At 42.4% G+C, this 19,434-nt stretch overlaps 1 protein-coding gene across 1 annotated transcript in view; it reads right to left on the bottom strand.

Annotated features, from left to right (window-relative positions):
- Positions 1–19,434, bottom strand: part of TENM4 (teneurin transmembrane protein 4) — a 508,662-nt gene that overhangs the window by 256,756 nt on the left and 232,472 nt on the right. The window contains exon 5 of the mRNA XM_074860410.1: positions 8,753–8,962. Coding sequence (XP_074716511.1) covers positions 8,753–8,962 — 210 coding nt within the window. The remainder of the gene's footprint in view (positions 1–8,752; positions 8,963–19,434) is intronic.

Genomic DNA, 19,434 nt, shown 5'->3' with positions numbered 1-19,434 from the left:
TTCAAAGTGTAGAGGACACACAACCCTGCAGGAATTGAGAGCACACACAGATCCTCAGCCATACGGACATCAGGTCAGAGATGATACATACCCAGAAATTACAGGTTCAATGCTGTGCACCCAGACATCTGAAAAGATTTAGAGAAATGATTACCCTACTCTCTGAAACCTGATGTCTGCAAGTATGGAGCCATGGATCCCTTCTTGTCTACTCGTTATACCCATAGTGTAAACCATGGCTAGCTCCAGTAATATCATACAGATGAGGAAATAGTTGGGAAGGATACTGAAGCCAACAGCTTGCTATATCCTCCATTTACAATGGAGAAAACTGAGGTTAAGTTTTTCAGCTGAGAAGCCTGTGGCAGAAACCAGAGGGCTGAATTCCTAGTACTTGCTCCAGTTTCTGGACAACTCTGCCTTCAGTGTTTTGTTCTTCTAAATCTGCCCAGAAGCATTTTTTTCACACAGAATCTGCTCCTCTGGGGGCTTTGTTTCATGTTAGTCACAAATCTTTCAGTATAACCTGAGGTAGACCAAAACACTGGCAGTCCTGCAGTGAAAAAGCATCTAATGGGCCATAAATTAATGTTTCATTTCCTTTAATAGTGTAATGATGAGTTCCTTCTTCAGAGCAAGATTTTGTTGCACATTTGATAGTTGCACTATAAAGAAAGAAACGGGGTTTTTTAACATCGAAAAGTATCAAAGCCAGAATGCTGCTATTTTTGTTTGTGCTCTTGCAGCTTGACTCTTCAAACAGATTTTTCTCCCCAATTTTGTAAAGAAAAAGGTAAAAAAAAAATCCATCTCAGATGAGACCTTGCACAGCTTGTCAAGTTTCAACCCACAGTGAATTTTTACTGCAAATATAAACCTCTGAAAAGTAGGGGTTTCTAATGGAAATGCTGACATAACCTTAACTATACCAATGCTGCTGTAATGCTCAGGTTACCAGGAATATTTCTGCTGCCAATTCAGTTTAACAAGTCTGAATGCATATAATTTGTTCCAGTTGTCTTTCCTGAGAGTGAGGCTCCTTTGTGCACACTTTCCAATGTGGCTTGCATTAAAAGAAAGAAAAAAACCTTACTCCTATGTAAATTCATATACACACTGATACGGTTTTATCACAGCTAAAAAGCTATAAATCTGCTTTAACTGATTCAGTGTGTTCCCTGCTGGCCTGGAAAGGTGACTCATTTCATTGCTGCCCTTCACTGAACGTGACAATCATAACTTTGCTTTGTTCTCTTTGGGATATTTATTCTTTGCAAAAAAACCCCTGACTCTTTGTGTATTCATATTATCCACTCCTGACCAAACCTCCCCCCATTTGAGCCAAAAGGATTTCAGTTGGGTCAGGATTTGACCCTCGTTATGCTAGGAATCTAATCCAAATGCCTCCCGCTGATATCAGCGATAAGAATCTAGTCCTACGGCAAATGATTTGCTTCTCACCTTTGGCTCATCCCAAAGCCAAACAACTGCCAGGTTAAACAAATACTTTCAGGATGCAAAGTGAATCCATAGGACAAGAACTGAAGTGACAGCAAGGTAAGTGGGCACTTCTAGAGCTTCACATCCTCCGAAAGATCTGCTGCTTGCACATTGAAATCTTTCTGATCTTTCCTCCTGGTAGGAAGAGTGAAACAGGAGGAACAAAAACTCAACAGGATGGCTCCACCGCTCAGTGAACAGGAGCAGGAATAATTCATGACCTGATCCTCCTCACATCTGCCAGTTTACAACTTTTTACTTGATCTTCCAGGCTCTAAGAGGCAATGGCTGACGCTTGAGAATTCAAAACCTGAACCTTGTTGTCATCTTTACAACAGAGATAAATTTGGAGGTCTGATGTAAGGACAAATTTTCAAATATGCCAGTGAATTTTGGGATGGTTTCAGTGAGTTCAAATAGATGACAACTGTGAAAATCAAGCCAAAATGACCAGACTGAGGCTCCAAACAAACTTCTCGGGCTCCTACGGACTCACAGTCAGACACAGCTCTTTCCACAATGAGAGGAAAAAGAGGAAACTCCTCAGGATGATTCAGACCCTGATGGCCTATAATGCCTCTAACTAAATTGAAAGCTTATGATTAATATGTCTCTTGTTTAGTTTTCTGACTAAAATGAAAGGGAGGAATTTAGGTCACGGTTTCTCAGGCTGAACTCTGAACGTGTTCCCAAATTAGAGTATAAATTTGGTGAAAAATTATGTAAAACTGGTTTTCAGAATACTTTTTTCCAAGCACCTCTCCTACCACCTTTTGTTTTTTTCAATCATCACCACTGTTCTAAAAAAATGTTCTTTTATTAAAGAATTTTTTAAAACTATTGCTAAACTAAACTTCTTTTTAAACCTTTCCTCTCCTTAAGATGTTTTTTCATGAACTTCTGAAATGTTGTGGGGGAGCGTGGTGGTATTAAAAAAGTTTTAATAGGGAACACAATAATTCAAAGACTATTTTTAAGTTTTTTAAAATACACTGGGAAAACAATTGGCTGTATCTTCCTATTCCTCAGTTTCCCTTCTGTAATTATAAATTATCATTATAAGTAACACTGACTGCTAATGGACTGCACAAATCTCTGATAAAGGATGCAGAGATTAATTATTATTATTCTTACTTAACACGCTTACTTGAGTAGTGAAGAAGCAACAGAAGGCACTGTGCAACGACAAAATACAGCAAGAGACCCTCCGTACACAAGCCTTTTTGAAATGAAAAGAAAAAATAGCCTTACATAAAAGAAAATTGAATTTAATTGGGATTTATTATTAATTATTAGATGAGAAAAATATCAATTATTAAGATTACATTATCAAAGTTTCTTTTGCTCTCCTCTGTCAGATCCCTGAAAACTCTCCACTTCTAAGAAGCCTTACATGATTCTTTCTTTGAAATGCTTTAATATTCTGTCTTCTGGGCTCCCTGCTGCAGTTTGATTTCTCTGTGACCGTCTCTTCCATCCCAGTGTTGTAAACACCTAACCCTGTGCTTGAGCAGGACTCCTACAGGACAGACAACTCATGTGTCTGAAGTCGGACCTGAAGATCAGAGGAGTGATGCCTGATGCAAAGCAGGCTGATGCTCAGTTCAGACTTTCAGCTGGTCACACTGGGCTGCAGAATGAGTCTGAAAACAGCAGTCTCTGTAGCAGACTATGCAGCCCCAAACTCATCAAGAATACTAGAGAAATAAACACTGAACACATACATGGATAGATTAAAAACTTTCAGCAGAAAGTGCCCTGTATTTCTGGAAGATGATTTCCTTTTAGATCCTGAAGAAATCCAGCCACAGCAGCAGTAGAGGCAGATGATCTGGTCAGTTACTCTACAGTGCCAGAAATGCACAATTTATATCAAATTAAACTATTTGACAAAACACAGCTAAGGCTATAGTAGTCCTCATCAGCCTTTTTGTGAAGGATTTATTTTTATAAATCTGGGCCAAATAATTTAATAAAAAGGTAGAAAGTTCTTTCTGAAGGATAGGAAAGGGAGGTAAATTACAAATGGTGATTGTCTTCAACAGCTTAAGGCTGATCATTAAAGGTAAAAAAAATCCTAAACAGAAAATAGGACACATCCTTTAGGTTACAAATTAGGAGGTCTAGACTGGTCCAATTTCGTTAGAAATGAGAAGGAAGATCTTAGGGGAATTTACTGCTTCAAATTGTCCAGCACTCTAAACAAAGAAAAAATGGCAAAGGCAGTACACAAAACTGCATTAACTCCAACCATGGATTTTGTTGGCCAAGTAGCTTGTTCATGCAGATCCCACTAAGTAGAAGCAGCATGTTGTGGGTTTTTTTTCAGCTTCTGGGGTCAAACTGATCCTGATTTGGCCTTTTTTTCACTGAAATCAGAGATCCTATGTAAGTTGCACTCATCTCCTAGGATCTAACCCTGGAATATTTATGTACGTACTCAACACGTTTTTCCCTCCTCCCGACCACTGACAACGCAATCTGTGCCTGAGGTGAGGGCTGCATTGTCCATGCTTCGCACAACGCTGAACACTCCTCTTGGAATTCAAAGTCTAATAACACCGTGAATCATGCCTACCTCCTGCCTCTCTCTCTCCAGAAGCCGCGTCACTTTGAGTGACTGGCAGTGTGACCCTCCACTGCTGATTTTTTCGTGAATAAAAGCCCTTAGTGGCAGAAAAGGAACAGGACTGATTAATCAGTGGGGAGTAACAGGAGTTGTTGGAATAGGGATGTATTTGAGGGAGAAGCCAAAGAAATTGGGGTACATATATTCAGAAGTTGGTGATAAGACTCCACACTGTACTAGTTCCTTCCTACAGAGACTTTAGCAGATGTTACACTGTAACTCCTAGGACTGGAGAGTCAGTTTTAGATATTCTTACAACTTCCTGGTATTGCCTTACTTCTGCTAGAATTAAATAAAATCCATGCCCTGGTCTCTGAAATTGTGTTTGAGAATATTAAAATGCCCAAAACAAGAGGTGATTTTGGATTTTGTGGCTCCCATCTGCAGAGATTGTTTCAAATGTCTGCATCCAGCCTTCCTGTTTGCCTGATACGAGCAACTTAGAGAAATAACCCGACCCCACAAAATGACAGAAGCACAGTTCACATTGAATGCTTGCTCACTGATGAAAGAGCTGGAAGAAGTCATGCACTTCGGCTTTGACTACAAGGCAACATGGTCAGCATTCTCAAAGGAATTTAGAGGCCAGCTTTCCACAGATTTCATATATTTTTCAAAATCTGTTCTTTGTCACTCTGCACATCAGCTCCCCATGGGGACGACAGTCATTTCCCCACCTCACAGCTGTCCTAAGCAGAGATGTACCTGCTAACATCCCCAAGTGTCACAGCTGTGGATACTGAGGGAAGTGCACAGCAATGGTCAGGCTGATGTGCTCTTCCTAAACACCATTCCCTAATGACACTCAATTTTTTTTTTTTTTTTAATTTATTTTTCATGTTATTTACTGGTTAAAATGGAAGAGAGCTGCTGCTGCCGAGCCAAACACCAACATCTACATCCCTCTCCTTGGCTGATGCTCAACCTTTTCCAGCCAGTCAGCATCATCCCTACAACCCCACTGGCTCGTGCTTCTCCTCCCATACCACTGTCACAGACAACAGGGACCGATGTTCTGATCCGACAGAGCATTTGTTAGTTTCTTAAAACAATCAGATTAAAGATTGGATGTCTTCAGATAGTTCTGGCCTCTCATCAGTCATATACATCTATACCTACACGCCAGTACATACATATACTGACTGATGAGAAACCTGAAGAACTAATTAGTGTTTCTGAATGTCTACTAAGATACCCCAAGGCAGCCTGCTTTTTAAATAGTGCTGAAATCCTCAAATCAGGAAATTTTAAGGTTTCTGAAAGAAAACATCCTGAGATGTTTGAGAGAGTTGGGGCTGTTTAGCCTGGCAAAGGGAAGGCTCTGTGTGGCTGTTCAATACTTAAAGGAGGCTCATAAGGAAATGGAGAGAGACTTTTTACGAGGTCCTGTAGTGATAAGACAAGGGGTAATGGTTTTAAACTAAAAGAGGATCAATTTAGATTTGGTATAAGGAAGAAATTATTTACTGCGAGAGTGGTGAGACACTGGCACAGGTTGCCCAGAGAAGCTGTGGCTGCCCCCTCCCTGGGAGGGTTCAAGGCCAGGTTGGACAGGGCTTTGGGCAACCTGGGCTAGTGGAAGGTGTCCCTGCCTGTGGCAGGGGGGTGGAACTAGATGGTCTTTAAAGGTCCCTTCCAACCCAAACCAGTCTGTGATTCTATGAAATGCAGATATTCACATCCTAGTTATTTTGAGTAATTTTAGGTAAAAGAAAAAGTCTTCTGGAGTTGACATACATAAAACCAAAACTGAAAATATCCAAGTCTGAAAAATCTTTTTTTCCTTAAAATTAAGTACCTGCTGGCAGTATAAGTACAATAAAAATTGGGGATTTTTAATGTTTTAAATTTTACCTTACAAGTAAAAAGAACCAAACAATGGCTCTTAATACATCCAATACAAAATTAAAAGCCGTATAAGATCCCTGCATGTTTATATACTTCTTAGTTTGTTCCAGCCTTCATCTGAAAGTTTAGTTGGACATTTTCCTGGAAGTGTAGAAATAATATTATGGGCATTATTACCTTTCTGGAATGAAAGGAACTTAGATAAAGAATAGCCTACTGTATCTTCAAAAAGTAGCATGTTTCTTAAGTTCCATGTGCATTATATTTGCAATTTACATGGGGATTTGTAACAGCAGTGCTGTTCCCTGGGTGTTAGTTACTTTGGATGGACTTCTCTGAGGCTGAGTTTACACAGCTGTGGTAAGAAAACCTAGCCACAATCAATTAAAAAGTGCAACACAAATCCTTTGGACAGCATTCTCAGGCTGTCCTGCTGTTGAGACAGCTACTATTCTCCAAGAATGAGTGCTCTAACTGTATTAAACTTAGTCCTAACCAAAATAAGCTTTTACTAATTTTCACCATTTAAGGAACATAAAGACCTGCCTTTGTCATTCAAAGTTTAAGCTGACTAAGCCTCATAGAAACAGAACGTTAAGGAACTAAAGCAATTAAATCCATTTACAGAGGTCAGAAGAGTCTCTGGGTTTTAGACATGATGGGCTTGTATGGTCTGTGCTTCTTATTCATGTGAACTCTCAGATTATGGGTTGATAGGTGGCATAATAAGTCTCCTTTGTTTTTCTCCTGGTAGCAGAGTGACGCTGAGCTGATCCTAACAGGTCACCAGTGTGCTGGCACTACCTGCACTTGTGATTACCGAACAACTAGAATAAGCACGCAAATGAGACCCCAGACGCCCTGTCTTTGTGTGCGATATATTTATTACCAACCTGCTGAATCCTACACACAAAGAAGGCCTCAGGGAATGTAGTATGTCTACAAGCCGATGCAAAAAGCACTGAGAAAAAAAAAGAGGATAAATAAGCAGGAAGCTGAAAAGCCTAAAGTCTAACTAACTCACCAGCACATCAATAATACAATAATGTCGTCAACCCACCGTGGACTCTGAACAATGCTTTTTCTGTTGTTCAGCTAATTAGTAAAAGAAGAGATTAAGGTCTTTAATCTCGCTTTCTCTTTCTTCCTTTTTTTTTTTTTTACCTGGAGGGTGTGTGTGTATGTGTACATATATATTCCCTCAATGAACAAAGAGAAAGTACATACATAATGATGTTGAAAACATGAGGTGAAGTGTGAGTTTGGCTTTATTTCCAACAAGAGGGTCATCTACATGATTTCAGATTTCAATGTACTGCAACTGCAAGGAGTCAGATGTGTGTGTGTGTGTTACAGGGTGGGAGGGGAGGGGGGAAGCTGAACAGAGGATATGAATTTTAAGCAGTTTCCTGAATGAATACGACACTGTATTTCCCCCTACTCTCCTTAGGATGACAATTCAGACGAGATAACCTTCTCCTTTGAAAAACCCTGAAAGGAAAGTTTGTTTTTACCATAACAAATGCAACAAAAGAAAAGAAGAGGGAAGCTGGGGAAGAGGGGCGGGGGAAGGCACACACAAATTAAATGTCAAACTTTCTCTCCCTACTTGGAGATAACAGCATACTAGGAAACCTTCTTAGAAGCTTAACATAAATGCAGTTAAGCTGTTGCCAGCTGCAGTAAACCTCTCTCTCACCTTTCTTTCTCTCTTTCAAGATATCTTTGAATGCCTTCTCCTTCATCATAAATCAGACCTGTGAGCAATTATCACTCAAGCCGGATGGCAGCGGCCTGAGTGGCCACTGCTATTCCACTGCTGTAATCTGCACTTCGTCAGGTTACACTACCCTTGATGAAATTTCACATTTCTTTGCCAACGAGCGTTACCTCTCCATTTATGACTCATTGTCTTTGCAGCATAGCGCTGTGAATCTCATTCCTCTTCTTGAAGTTTAAGCAGCACGGTTCATCCGGCTGTGCTGAGCACCCTCAGCTCCCATCGGGAGTCTCGGAGCATCCCAGAAGCAGGAGCTTGTGCTGCTGCCTCAAATACTTACCCTGAGGGCATCTCCCAGCGCCTCCGAGGGAGATGTGGATGCAGACACCCTCCTCTGGCCTCTGAGGCTGAGCACACAGTGCAGATGCCACTGTCACAACTCACGAGGAAACTGAGTTTTTTTGGCATTCCCTCTTCCACCCATGCAGCCTTTTGGTGACAGGTTTCTGACAGCGGCGGGAGCCTCCGGGCTGCTCTCAGCTGCTCAGGGCCGGCAGTGGCGCGAGCCCACCTGGGCACCCTTCCCTCAGCCCTGCCAGCCCCCAGCCTGCACCTTGCTGCCCTCACAGAGATGAGGGTTTCTTTGGTGAGTTTTTCTAATTAAAAAAAAAAAAAAAGGCCAAACAAACCCAAAATCCACCCCAAAAAGGAGAGGGCTCCAACCTTCAACTCATGTGAAGTTTCTGAGCTCTGCCCAGGTACCACAGTGGGTGGCTCATCCCTCACCACAGCCACCCAGCCACACGCACAGCAGCCAGCACGAACCTTTCCAATGCTCCATGCTTCAACCTTTACGAAGTGATGTGATTCCCCCCCCCCCCCCCGCCCTTTTATCCCCCTCCTCAACTCATTTATTTATTTAACTTTTAAAACAACATCCCCCCCCCCCCCCCCCCCTCCCCAACCAACCCAAAGGGCACAGCCGCGTCCCCAGCCAACCTCCATCCCCGCGCACGGCTGTCAGACGAGCAAGAAAAGTAGGTAGAGTCACTCACCGTTGGCGGCGACACAGAGGTTTCCAGAGCCACTTTTAACTAAGAATGAATTAGGGACAAACTCTTCCTCAGAGTCAGAGTCCGCGGCCGGCTGGGCCGCGCCGTTGCCCAGCAACCGCCCCGGGCCCTCATTGGCCGGCGGCGAGGGGGGAGGGGAGGGGGACTGCTCGGGGGGGGTGGAGGAGGCGGACGAACAACGCAGGGGAGGACCTGCGGGCCACAAACACACACACACACACAGAGAAAAGGGGGGAGAAAAAAAAAAAAAACAAACACAAAAATAAAATAAACGAAAAAACGACAAAACACAGACAGAGAGACAAAAAAGTTGAGCTGGGGCACGAGGGAAGGCCGCCCCTCCACACCGCCCCCCGCCCCCCGACGCCTGCCCCGCCGGGGCAGCAGTCCCTGAGGGGCGGCCGACTGCACATAGCTGCCCGCTGGCTCTGAGGGGACCGCCGCTGTCCCTGGGGTGGTAACCGTCCCTTAAAACTCGTATCCATCGGGGTTTTTAAGATGTTGGCATTGGAGGAGCCGCCGGTGCGAGATACGCTTTGTGTCACAAAGCGGGCACATGCTGCCGACGAGGCCAAGTGTCAACACCGGGCTGCGTTGTACTAAAGGAGTTTTGCCCAACGTATTGTGAGGTAAATTATTTCAGATTTCATGTTGAAAGAATAAAGTCCTTTTGAGGATTGGGTTTAACCATTCCCTCATCGAGTTTATAAGGCAAGCAGGCTGAAATCTCCCTCACAGGGGCAGAAAGTGGAGGGCAGAGCCAGGCATTGCTATGGGGTGCTAAAGCATGTCAGCAAACCAACACACTGAGACAGCACAGAAGCAAAGCTCAGTACAGTGTCATTTCATTGATTAAATCATGAGAAATGCAGCAAATTAGGTTCTTGGATAATATTTTACATAAAGCTGCGCCTGATGAAGGACGAGCTTCACCTGACTGCAAGGAAATTGGATCAGGTACATGGAGGTTAAGTAGATCCAATTTGAAAAGCATACTGTAAATAATTAATGGTTCTCAGGGTCTTAGTCCAATCAGATTTTTAAACAACTGGGAAATCAGAACCCCCAAACTGGTGAAAAAACTACCAGGCAAACGTGGAGGTCAGATATGTGCAGTACATCAATAAAAACATGGGGAATATGAACACAGACATATAATAGGTTAAAATACAGGACAATGCATTTAAACATGAGCTTTTCCCCTTGGTACATTTGATCTGAAAGTCATAATGATTAATCTCCCACATTTTCCCAAATACTGAAACATTATCATGCAAAATCCATCAAAATAAAAGAATAACAGCACAAGAAAACCAGCAAACTTAAAGAATGATCTGTTTCTAAAAAAAACACATTTTGAACATAACATAGCACACAACACAGGTGTACAATATTCCTTCCTAAACACAACATGAACACTTTAGAAAAGGACACAAACCCAAAACAATAAAGTGGGTTTAACATTTAAATCCCCCAAAGCTGGTTCTGCTGAGTTTCTTTCTGCCTTGGTCATCAGTTTTTCTCACAGTAAGCCCTTGGATGTCACCTCCCTGGCATATGCAGGTCTTATAAATTGCTTATAAATTGTGTTAACTACTGGTAGGAGCTGGAGAGAGACAGCTAAAAAGGGAGCACGTGCAAGTGGATAAGCATTGCTTTCCCAGTCACAGACCCTGACACGCAAATGGCGGTTCAGCTCTAACTCTGATGTGCTCTTGAAGGAGCAAAGTCTACTCTGCGTCATCCTCTTCATTGCAATGGAGATCTGATGAGCCCTGACATGTATTAAAGTTTAAATCATGACTTTGATTTGCTATGCGTTTGTTACAAAACAGGATGATACGTACTTCTGATACTGTGTAGTCGGAGCCTGAATTCTAGTGTGATAATGAGTGAAATGGAAAGAAAGTGTTAAACCTATGTCTTCCTATAGACCCATACAGTTTTTCAGTGTACCTTGTAACTGGAGGACACATTTTTCCAGCCATTGAGAGAGAGACAAGCTAGATGAAAAAAATTATTTCAAGCCTCTGACTCATTTACCCAAAGACCAGTAAAAGCGCATAAAAAGGAGGCTAATGGTATGGCTACCCCTGGCAAAAAAATGTGTGTGGTAGATGACAGTAGACCCCCAGTGCTCTCCCTGTGTTTTGGTCAGACAGCACGCTTGGCTTATTGGCACATGAACTCAGTAGTCTGGACCTAAAGAGCAGGAGCAGAATGAGCTGAATTTGGAATCGTAACCCTAAAAGCAAAATGTCAGTGCTTTTGTCAGCCCACATCAGAAACCTTCTGCCATTTCCACATGGTTGCAGGTTGGGTTTTTCGGTACGGGCTTTTCCCATATCCCAGTATTGCTGTTTTGGCAAGGATAAAAGAAAAATTATGAAAAAAAAAAAAGAAACAACAAGACTAAAACCTCTTTAATTAAAACTTTGGATTTTTCGTCAACTGCACCATTTCAGAGTGCCCATGAGAAGTTCCCATGGGCTTTCACAGTCGTTACACGCACCTCCAGCAGCGCATGAGCTGACCTTTACAGGGGAAGGGTGCCTCGGAACCGTGCATGCTAACCACGATTCTGCGGGCTGCGCTGCTGGGAAGAGCGCTGGCACGTACCACCCTGTTCCCTGGAAAATTCCCTTTTGGGCATGCAATATTGGGGTGGACACAACAGGAGACTTTACAGGCTGCTGGCTGGAAGGTGTGTGCTGCTCAGCTGTGCTGACAACATGCAGTTAAAATGCATGGGGAGCAAAGCGGTACCTTCCTTTTTAACCTGTCAGCAACTCTGTAAGGCAAGGGTGTGTTAAGTTGTGGATCCTTTAAGAGAATTGCCTCCTTTTCTCTGCTTGGACAGAAAACCAAAAATTAAATCTGACCTTTTCACAAAAAATAAACCGAGAGATGAAAGATACAAGTTCTTATCCTTCTCAGACAAGTATCTCACTGAATTTACTGCGACTGCAGGTCCAAGTAAAACAAGCAGGATTCGGCCCATAAACTTTCATTCCAGCTGCCAGAGCAAAATTTCTAATTGATTAGTACAAAATGAATTCGCAGCAATACTGGGTTGCTATGGAACCTGAGCAAGTAGGCCAAGTCACTTTGCGGTATGTGCTGTTTCTCCTTCAAAAATACAAAACAGAAGGACTAGATAACACATTCATTATGCACACTCTTGCAATTTGGAAGCTAACTCAAAGAAAAACAAAACGGATTCCAAGTATGGGCCCCTTGGCATCAATTTGTAACAATCTTATATATCCGCTTGCAGTGAACAGTCAAAATTATGTTCTTTGGACTTGGGGCAGGAATAATAGAAGTTGAATGTCTCTATATGAATGATATGTTACTTGCACATATTCAGAGGAAAACAGAACATAAACTTCTATTTTAGCTATGTGCCAGCTTTTCAGATTGAGATTAAAAAAAACCTGGGAAGATATGTTACAGTCTGCGGTAGATTTATGAAAGTACTTAAGAAACACAAACTTTGGAAATAGGTTAACGCAAAGAATCTGTTTCCCAACTTAACTAAGGAACTCTGCAAAATTCAGGCAACCGCTTTAAATTTAGGGAAGAGACAACCGGAGCAGACTCTAAACAGTTAGGGGAAAGTAAGACAAACAATAAACATGCCTTCAGTTTATGCTACACATTTGGCTGTAATATTTCAGAATACTGTGTGTCTCTAGAATTACTCTGTCTCGCAGGATTTGGCCTTCAGAGATCAAGAGCTGATTTAAAACGGGTGTGTTCATGGTAGTGTGAATAGAGGGGCTGCCGGGAATACAGAACACTCAAGGAGATACTTTTAAATGAAGGACAGTAAATTGTTTCATAGACTACATTCAGTGGATTATACCCATATGTTTACAATTTGTCCCAAAAGAGGTGAAAAAGTGTGGATGTACAAATGCTGACTTTTCACAGAACTGATACCACAAGGCAACAGGATTTAATAGTGTTCAGTATACTGAGAATGGTATTATCTGCAATCAACAAATCATTAATATCAGCTTTTTTCCCCATGGTACTTTCTTCTATGAAGCTTCAACAAAGAATCTTCCAGAACTTTACAAGCACTGAGTATGTAAGCTTTGAAATACCGTTATCAGATCTGTTGGGATCTGTTATCAGATTGGCAGCAAAAATCAGATTGTCTGGGGAGCACACTTATACTTCTGACAGAGAAGGAAACTGAGACAGAGAGAACTGAAGTAATTTGGGTCAAAATGCCATTGTTTCCTGTATCTGGATACTGTATCTCTAGCCACTGAAATATTCTAAAAGGCTGTTTGTCACACTCAAAATATTTTAAATTCGCAGAATTCCCACCATGCGGGAAGGACAGGGGAAGGAGGGGCAGAAGTTCTGTCATCGTGACTACCTCAGTACAGCAACTACAGTAGTTCTCACGTAAGAACTTTTGCATTAAGTTATACTGCTGAAAATGCTTAGCCTTTATACAAATGTAAAATATGAAAGTTTCTAGCAATGGTACTGGTGCACCAGTACCAGTAAGCACCATTACAAACAAGACATCACAACACAGCTCTGGCCTTTAAGCTGTAAGGCACTGGTATGTGCCGTGTGTTTGTAGGAGGGCTGTGTAAATGACAGCAGTGTTTTCTGTAGTGTGCTGGCTGGCTGTATTGTCCTGTCAAAAGAAAGAGAGTGTAAGCAGATGCACTTCTTTCTTTTGTCTTCCTCTCACTTTGCACAGTGGTTTTGCATGATTTTTATTGACATTGAAACTAAGACTGACTGATCTGTATTAAAACTGTAGCTAGTCTTGTGCTGGAGAAAACCATGACCTGCACACACAACAGAAACACTTAGGTACCTCTGCCTGACAAAATTAATTAATAAATAAATCTAAAACTCAGGCAATTTCATCCCACACCATATCTGACTGATTAAAACCCCACAAGCATGAAGCAGCGCTGCAGGGCTGAGATCTTCTTACGAGAAAGAGCCACATTTGAAAGGTGCCAGGCAGTGGGCACCAGGACATCCCAGGCAGCACCTCTGAGATGGATTGCTGACAGCACACGGGACAAGGTGGGGAGGGCAGTGCTCTGCCTGCGTGGTGGTGTTCACTTCCCTGCAGAATATAGAAGGCAGCGATTCGCTCGACTGGTATTTCAGGGCACCAGACATCCTGCTGCGATGGGGAGGGGAGTGGGAGAATATCTGGCGTTTTGCTTTTCAAGGTGAAGGGGAACATATTATTTGAAGACGAGTCCTGATTGTCACATGGTAAAAGACTGTTTTAGTATCCAGGAGCCTCGCTCCCTCAGAGATGGAGAAAAAGGGATTTTCCTAAGGGACAAAGAGCATTCACGCCTTTCTCAAGGCAGTGTATCATGCCTTTCCCGCGGACAGCATTAAACACCTCTGGAAAAAGAGCAAGCTGAACTAGCTGTCTGGCAAAACATGTCAGTGAATCATAGGAGTAAGGAATTGTTGCGCAGATTTATTGCTGTTCTTTAACAATAGGTGGTCACAACATTCTTAGTTCAACAGGGAATATATATCTTGTGTTTAGAATTGATTAAAAAAGCAGCCTTGGAAAAATGCTCAGTTATTTATATTTCCTGAACTTATATCACCTGCACTTATGTTGATTTTATTTAATTTAATTTGGTGTATTTGATTTATAACTACGGAGCCAGAGGGGAAAATAAATGAAATAAAGGGGACAAATGAATATTATCTTAACAAGAAAAACCTGGGCAGCTGCCATGTCACCAAAATTAAGAAATGAGTAGTTGGGCCTCGAAAATGAGAAATAATCAGATGCCCTGTATGAAGACTGGCATATTGGAAAAAAGGGCCATGCGAGGTTAAGAAGGAATGAATAAATTCACTTGGACTGAAGTGGAGTATGAAGAACATATGTTACATGGACTTCACCTGCTTTGTGGGTGATTTGTGTGATTTGTGTTACTCTTCCAAATTGTGTTTTTTTCCTCCCCTATGCTGTGAAGACAGGCAACGATTTTCTTTACCCATTTGCCAGGATGGTGCATTCTCTATCAAGGAAGTCACAAAGTCATTGTCAGCAGGAACTCAGGAACATTGTTGTTCCTACAGGTCAGACCGTGGGCCAGCCTTCCTTTGGGTGGAAAATGTTTAGAATGGCGGCAGCTCTGTGAGGGACGATGTGACGCTGAGATATATAAAAGCACAACTCTATGCCTGTTATCTGCCGCTGTCCCAGCACAGGTCATGGACTGAGCCTTTGGGCCTTATCCAATTATTCCTCAAATGAAGCAGAAGGTAGAAAGGGACAAGAAATTACCCAGACCTCAGATCTCCTTTCCTCCCGCTCCTGAGGTTACTAACCTGACCCAAAACAGCAGAAAACAATTATCCATTGAGCAAGATGGAGAGGAGCAGGGAGGAAATTGTTCCCTTCTGAAATGCAGTTCCTCCAGGGCTTGGGGTGCTCTGGAGCAGCACAGCCACACTTACAATTTTTTGCCAACACAAGAAAATAATACGGCGGATTTTCGAAAATTACACGGGCAATTGCCTGAGCCGGATACTCAGCTTGCTCATTTGTAGGCACAACAGTAGAAACAGATTGTGTAAGTTAGCTACACCATTTTCTGAAACATCAGTCTCCAAGGCTGAGATTGTGCTGTTATTCAAAAGCACAAACAGGTAATGTAATTTCCAAATATATGGGAGATTGCTTGTATCTCTTTCAAAATCAAAGAAATAAGGATCAAGAAAGAAAGAATGTCTTCTGATAGAGACAGTATAAACAATCCTAATTATGGATCAGCATTACAAAAGCTTGTGCAGCTTTCCTCGAACCCAACTTGTAAAAGAATAATGTAATCAGTAGGAAGGCTGATGAGCTGCCCGTGAAATGGCCTCTCTCAATCTGACACTAATGCTCTATCTGATCCAGAACACCCGATATAAAGGATGAAGTTCTCTGCAAATGATTACATGCAAATCTCCCAAAAGGTCCATTTTCCTTTATTTGAACACCAAACTGTAGGCTTTGTAGAAATTGCTTCCTCTAAGCTTCATGCTAACAAAAAGGTTTACACTAGTCTTGCAAAACTTTTCCTGATATGCTCGGTCAGGGCAAAGCACCCTTTCACATTCCTGTTACCCTAGCAGCGAAGAGTTATTATACGTGGGCCATTGCAAGACATTTTCACTTGCTCCATCAAATAGCATTTACACAAATATCTTGCAGGGTGGTTGGCACTAATTTTCTAAAATTAACTTCTGAAGTAATGCCAGAGGAGTCAAAACTGTGAAACATTGGAAACCAAGCAAAATTGCATGACATTAGAGCCCACCCACCAGGGAGCAAAACTAATTCATCTTATAGCCAAAGCTCAAAAAAATCTGTAAGTACAGCTCATGATCAGTGATGCACTTTGGGACCTTCCTGGCCGGTGAGGATGGGTTTTGCATTGTACATAAAACCATACATGGTGAGGCAAACTATGATGTTAAGGTATAAAATGTGTATTCCCCCTGTCAACTAGGCAATCACAACTGAGCATCTCTTGAAAGGAATGAAGGTTGCAGTTGTCAAGAGAAATCCGTGAGTTGTTTGGGGAAATGGAAGGACAGTGTGACATTGTGCAGCATCGTCACTATAGGGTCTCCCTGCAGTCTGGGGAAGCACAGCCTTATCTTCCAGAGGCCACTTATCCTGTGGCCAATTTGAGTTGGAGTGTCTTATTTCTCTTCATTGATTATACAGGAAGCCTGGGGTGATCCTAACTCAGGTGTGTACGTGAAAGTGGCACGAACCCTGGGCTTAATGTCTAGAATTTGCCTGAAGACCCAGCAATCTCACCAAGCCGTTTTTGGCAGTGGCATTTCAGTTGGCTCCGTAATACCTAAGGCCCTGTCATATGTGCAGACTTAAAACTTCCCTTCCACGCTCATAGACAGAGGGGCTGTATAGTAACGATGGAAGTGGAGACTAAACACACAGGCAGCTGGAGATAAAAGTTGCAGTGAAGGAGAACTTTGAAGCAATGATATTTTATGCTTCTCTTGGGAAGAAACATGGTCTGCCTGAGTAAGTACAGTCCAAGGAAAACATACGGCTGCGGACTTCTGGAGCGTGACAGAGGGGTATCAAAGTTATACTGCAGTGAGAATCCAGCCCGTCTATCTGTAAGCTCTCTGGGGAGGGAATTTGGGGTGAGAGGAATGTTGCCTGCGTAAAGAGATTATATCTGTTCCTATTTTCATTAAAATTACTGTTGGCTTTGGATTTCTGCACTGCATAAAGCTAATGAACTTACTTGTTTAGCTTCTTACACTTACTGGGACAATTTCCTCCTGATCCCCCTCTTTACCCCCATTAGGGTTGGATGCTTGCATCCCTAAAATTGTATGGAAGTCATTTGCCAGTGACTGTTATTTCTTACATTCTAGGCAATCTCCCTTGATTTTGGGAAGACTTTTTTCCAGTGCACAATTTCAAACAAAGCAAACAGCCTCCCTTCAACAGCTAAGAGTCATGGTTCAGCAGATCATTCTCTTTCTTCAGCTGAGAAAAGAGATCAAGACAATCTAGTGCTACAAGACTCTTCTTAAATGGGCTTCTAAAGGGATCTGATTAAGAAGAAAGGCTGTTTTCCGTAGCAAGTTCTCTCTGTGAGCTGGCCCTGGGGCTCTGGACTTGAAAACAGTAGAAGGTGTGAGGCTCCTGCAGAAGGGGAAGCAGGATGGCTGCACCAGCGTGATGCTGAGCCCCCGTCAATGTGCTGTGGACACAAGCAGCAGGGCATGGTGCCGTGCTAGAGGGGTGCCCCGCCAAGCTAGCACCTCTGCACAGCGCTGTGCTGCGGGTCTGCCGGCCCGCAGGGCCCCCGGGGCTGTCTCTCTGCGGCCGGGTTGATGGTGGGTGCAATTCCTTTCCCTTTGACTCTGAGACCTGCTGCGTGACCTAGGGAAGAACTCTTCAGACCTGTCTGGTCCGATCCTTCTACACTGGACTCTTGTTTGGCAGTCACCTCATGCTGCCCCAGGAATGCATCTGAATCTTGCACACACCCTGTGCCTGGCACACCTCATTAAAAAATCTGACCTGTCCTGTGTATTCTAGTAATTTCAATCTTCTTTGTCTATTTATTCCTCAGGCTGTTCGAGACACGGGCTGCTTCTCCTCGTGTGCATGTGAAGCTAGCAAAACAGCAGGACCTTGATCTTGTGTTTGGCCATTAGGTGTTCTTGCAGTGCAAGCTGTAAGAGTAGGAAGTTGTTTGTGCTCGAGTAGCTGTAATTATTGTGGAGGAGAGCTGTTCACAATGTTCTGCAGGCAGTGAGAGGCTGAGAGTGTCCCTCTGCTACAGTCTAAAGGCAGGACAAGTGCTGCATTTCCAGGGAGGTCAAAGTGAAGACCACATACTTAGTGAAAAAGCTGCAAAGAAGATGTGCAGCCCTCATTGCTCTAATCCAAAGTTTCCTCTTATAACCCTGCACTTCAGTTTCGTTTTCCCAGAAAACTTCCAGAATTCTTGCTAAGGCAAAGAGCCAAAGTATAGCTATGCTTCTGTAGGTGATGCTTTGCTCTCCTGGGAAAGATTGCCAGGGAATGGTATTGCCCAAGAAGGTAATGCAGGAATATGACAATATTTTGCCAGAAAAAAATGGTGTTGGACCAAAAATTCTGATTTGCTTTATGTTTATTTCACGCCTAGAATAACATTAGCAAGTAAAGAGCAACAGTCACCTGCAAGATAAAAGGAAATCAGTAGAGACAGTTTCAGGTTACTGAATGGCACTTCCAGTCCTAAAATGGAAACAATTATTTGTCCTTCAGAATGACTGTATGTCTTTCAGCAGACAACAAACCAACTTGCAAATGCAGTAGCAAGACTTCAGAAAATTTCAGACATCATTGATGTTATTGTTTTTTTTCTCCAAAGCCTTGATTGAGATCTTTAAAGCTGCAATTTGAATACCTTAAACATTGCTTTACTGAATTCTGCCCTATAAGAAAAATAATCTTTACCTTCACTTTTGTTCAGTTCCCTGCTCAATGAAAAACCTGAAATTCTTCAAGGCACTATACAAAGAAGGGTCCCAAATAAGAGAGATTTTCTGGAAAGAGGGAAGGTAGTGATAATTCAAAACATATAAAAGACACATGAGCATTATTTGTAAAAAAAATAATATCCTCATAGTTTGGATATGGATTCAGAGGAGTGTGGGCTGTAAGCAATAGAGCTAAATATGGAAAAGCGTACGCACGGTCTCGTTCACTTAACAGTCTCTGTGTCTCTCATTCCCCCAGCCTCTGTCTGTTTTTCTGAGGGATAGTTAAAGGAATTGGTTATCTTCAAGAAAAAGCAATTTTAGAAAGATGACAGCAGTGTTAGAAAAGAATTCAGCGCTTAGAAATACAGCACCTGAACCTGTGTGAAAACGTGCTGCAGGTTTTGCCAGAACAGAACAAACTACTGGTCCACCCGATTTACTCTCCTTTCCCCATCACTGGCTAATTCCATCAGTGCAGTGCTCCCATAAGGCAGTTAATAATCCCTAGGGTAGAGGGAGAAATCCCTTTCTGATACTACATGGTAATCAAAGTTATGCAATAAAGCAAGATGACTAATACCCTTTATTTTTTTTTCCTGACTGTTGAAAGAGTATGAGCTATGTGT

Source organism: Strix uralensis, chromosome 2 (assembly GCF_047716275.1).
Source record: "Strix uralensis isolate ZFMK-TIS-50842 chromosome 2, bStrUra1, whole genome shotgun sequence".
Lineage (NCBI taxonomy): Eukaryota > Metazoa > Chordata > Aves > Strigiformes > Strigidae > Strix > Strix uralensis.
This window is presented reverse-complemented; position numbering and strand designations above follow the sequence as displayed.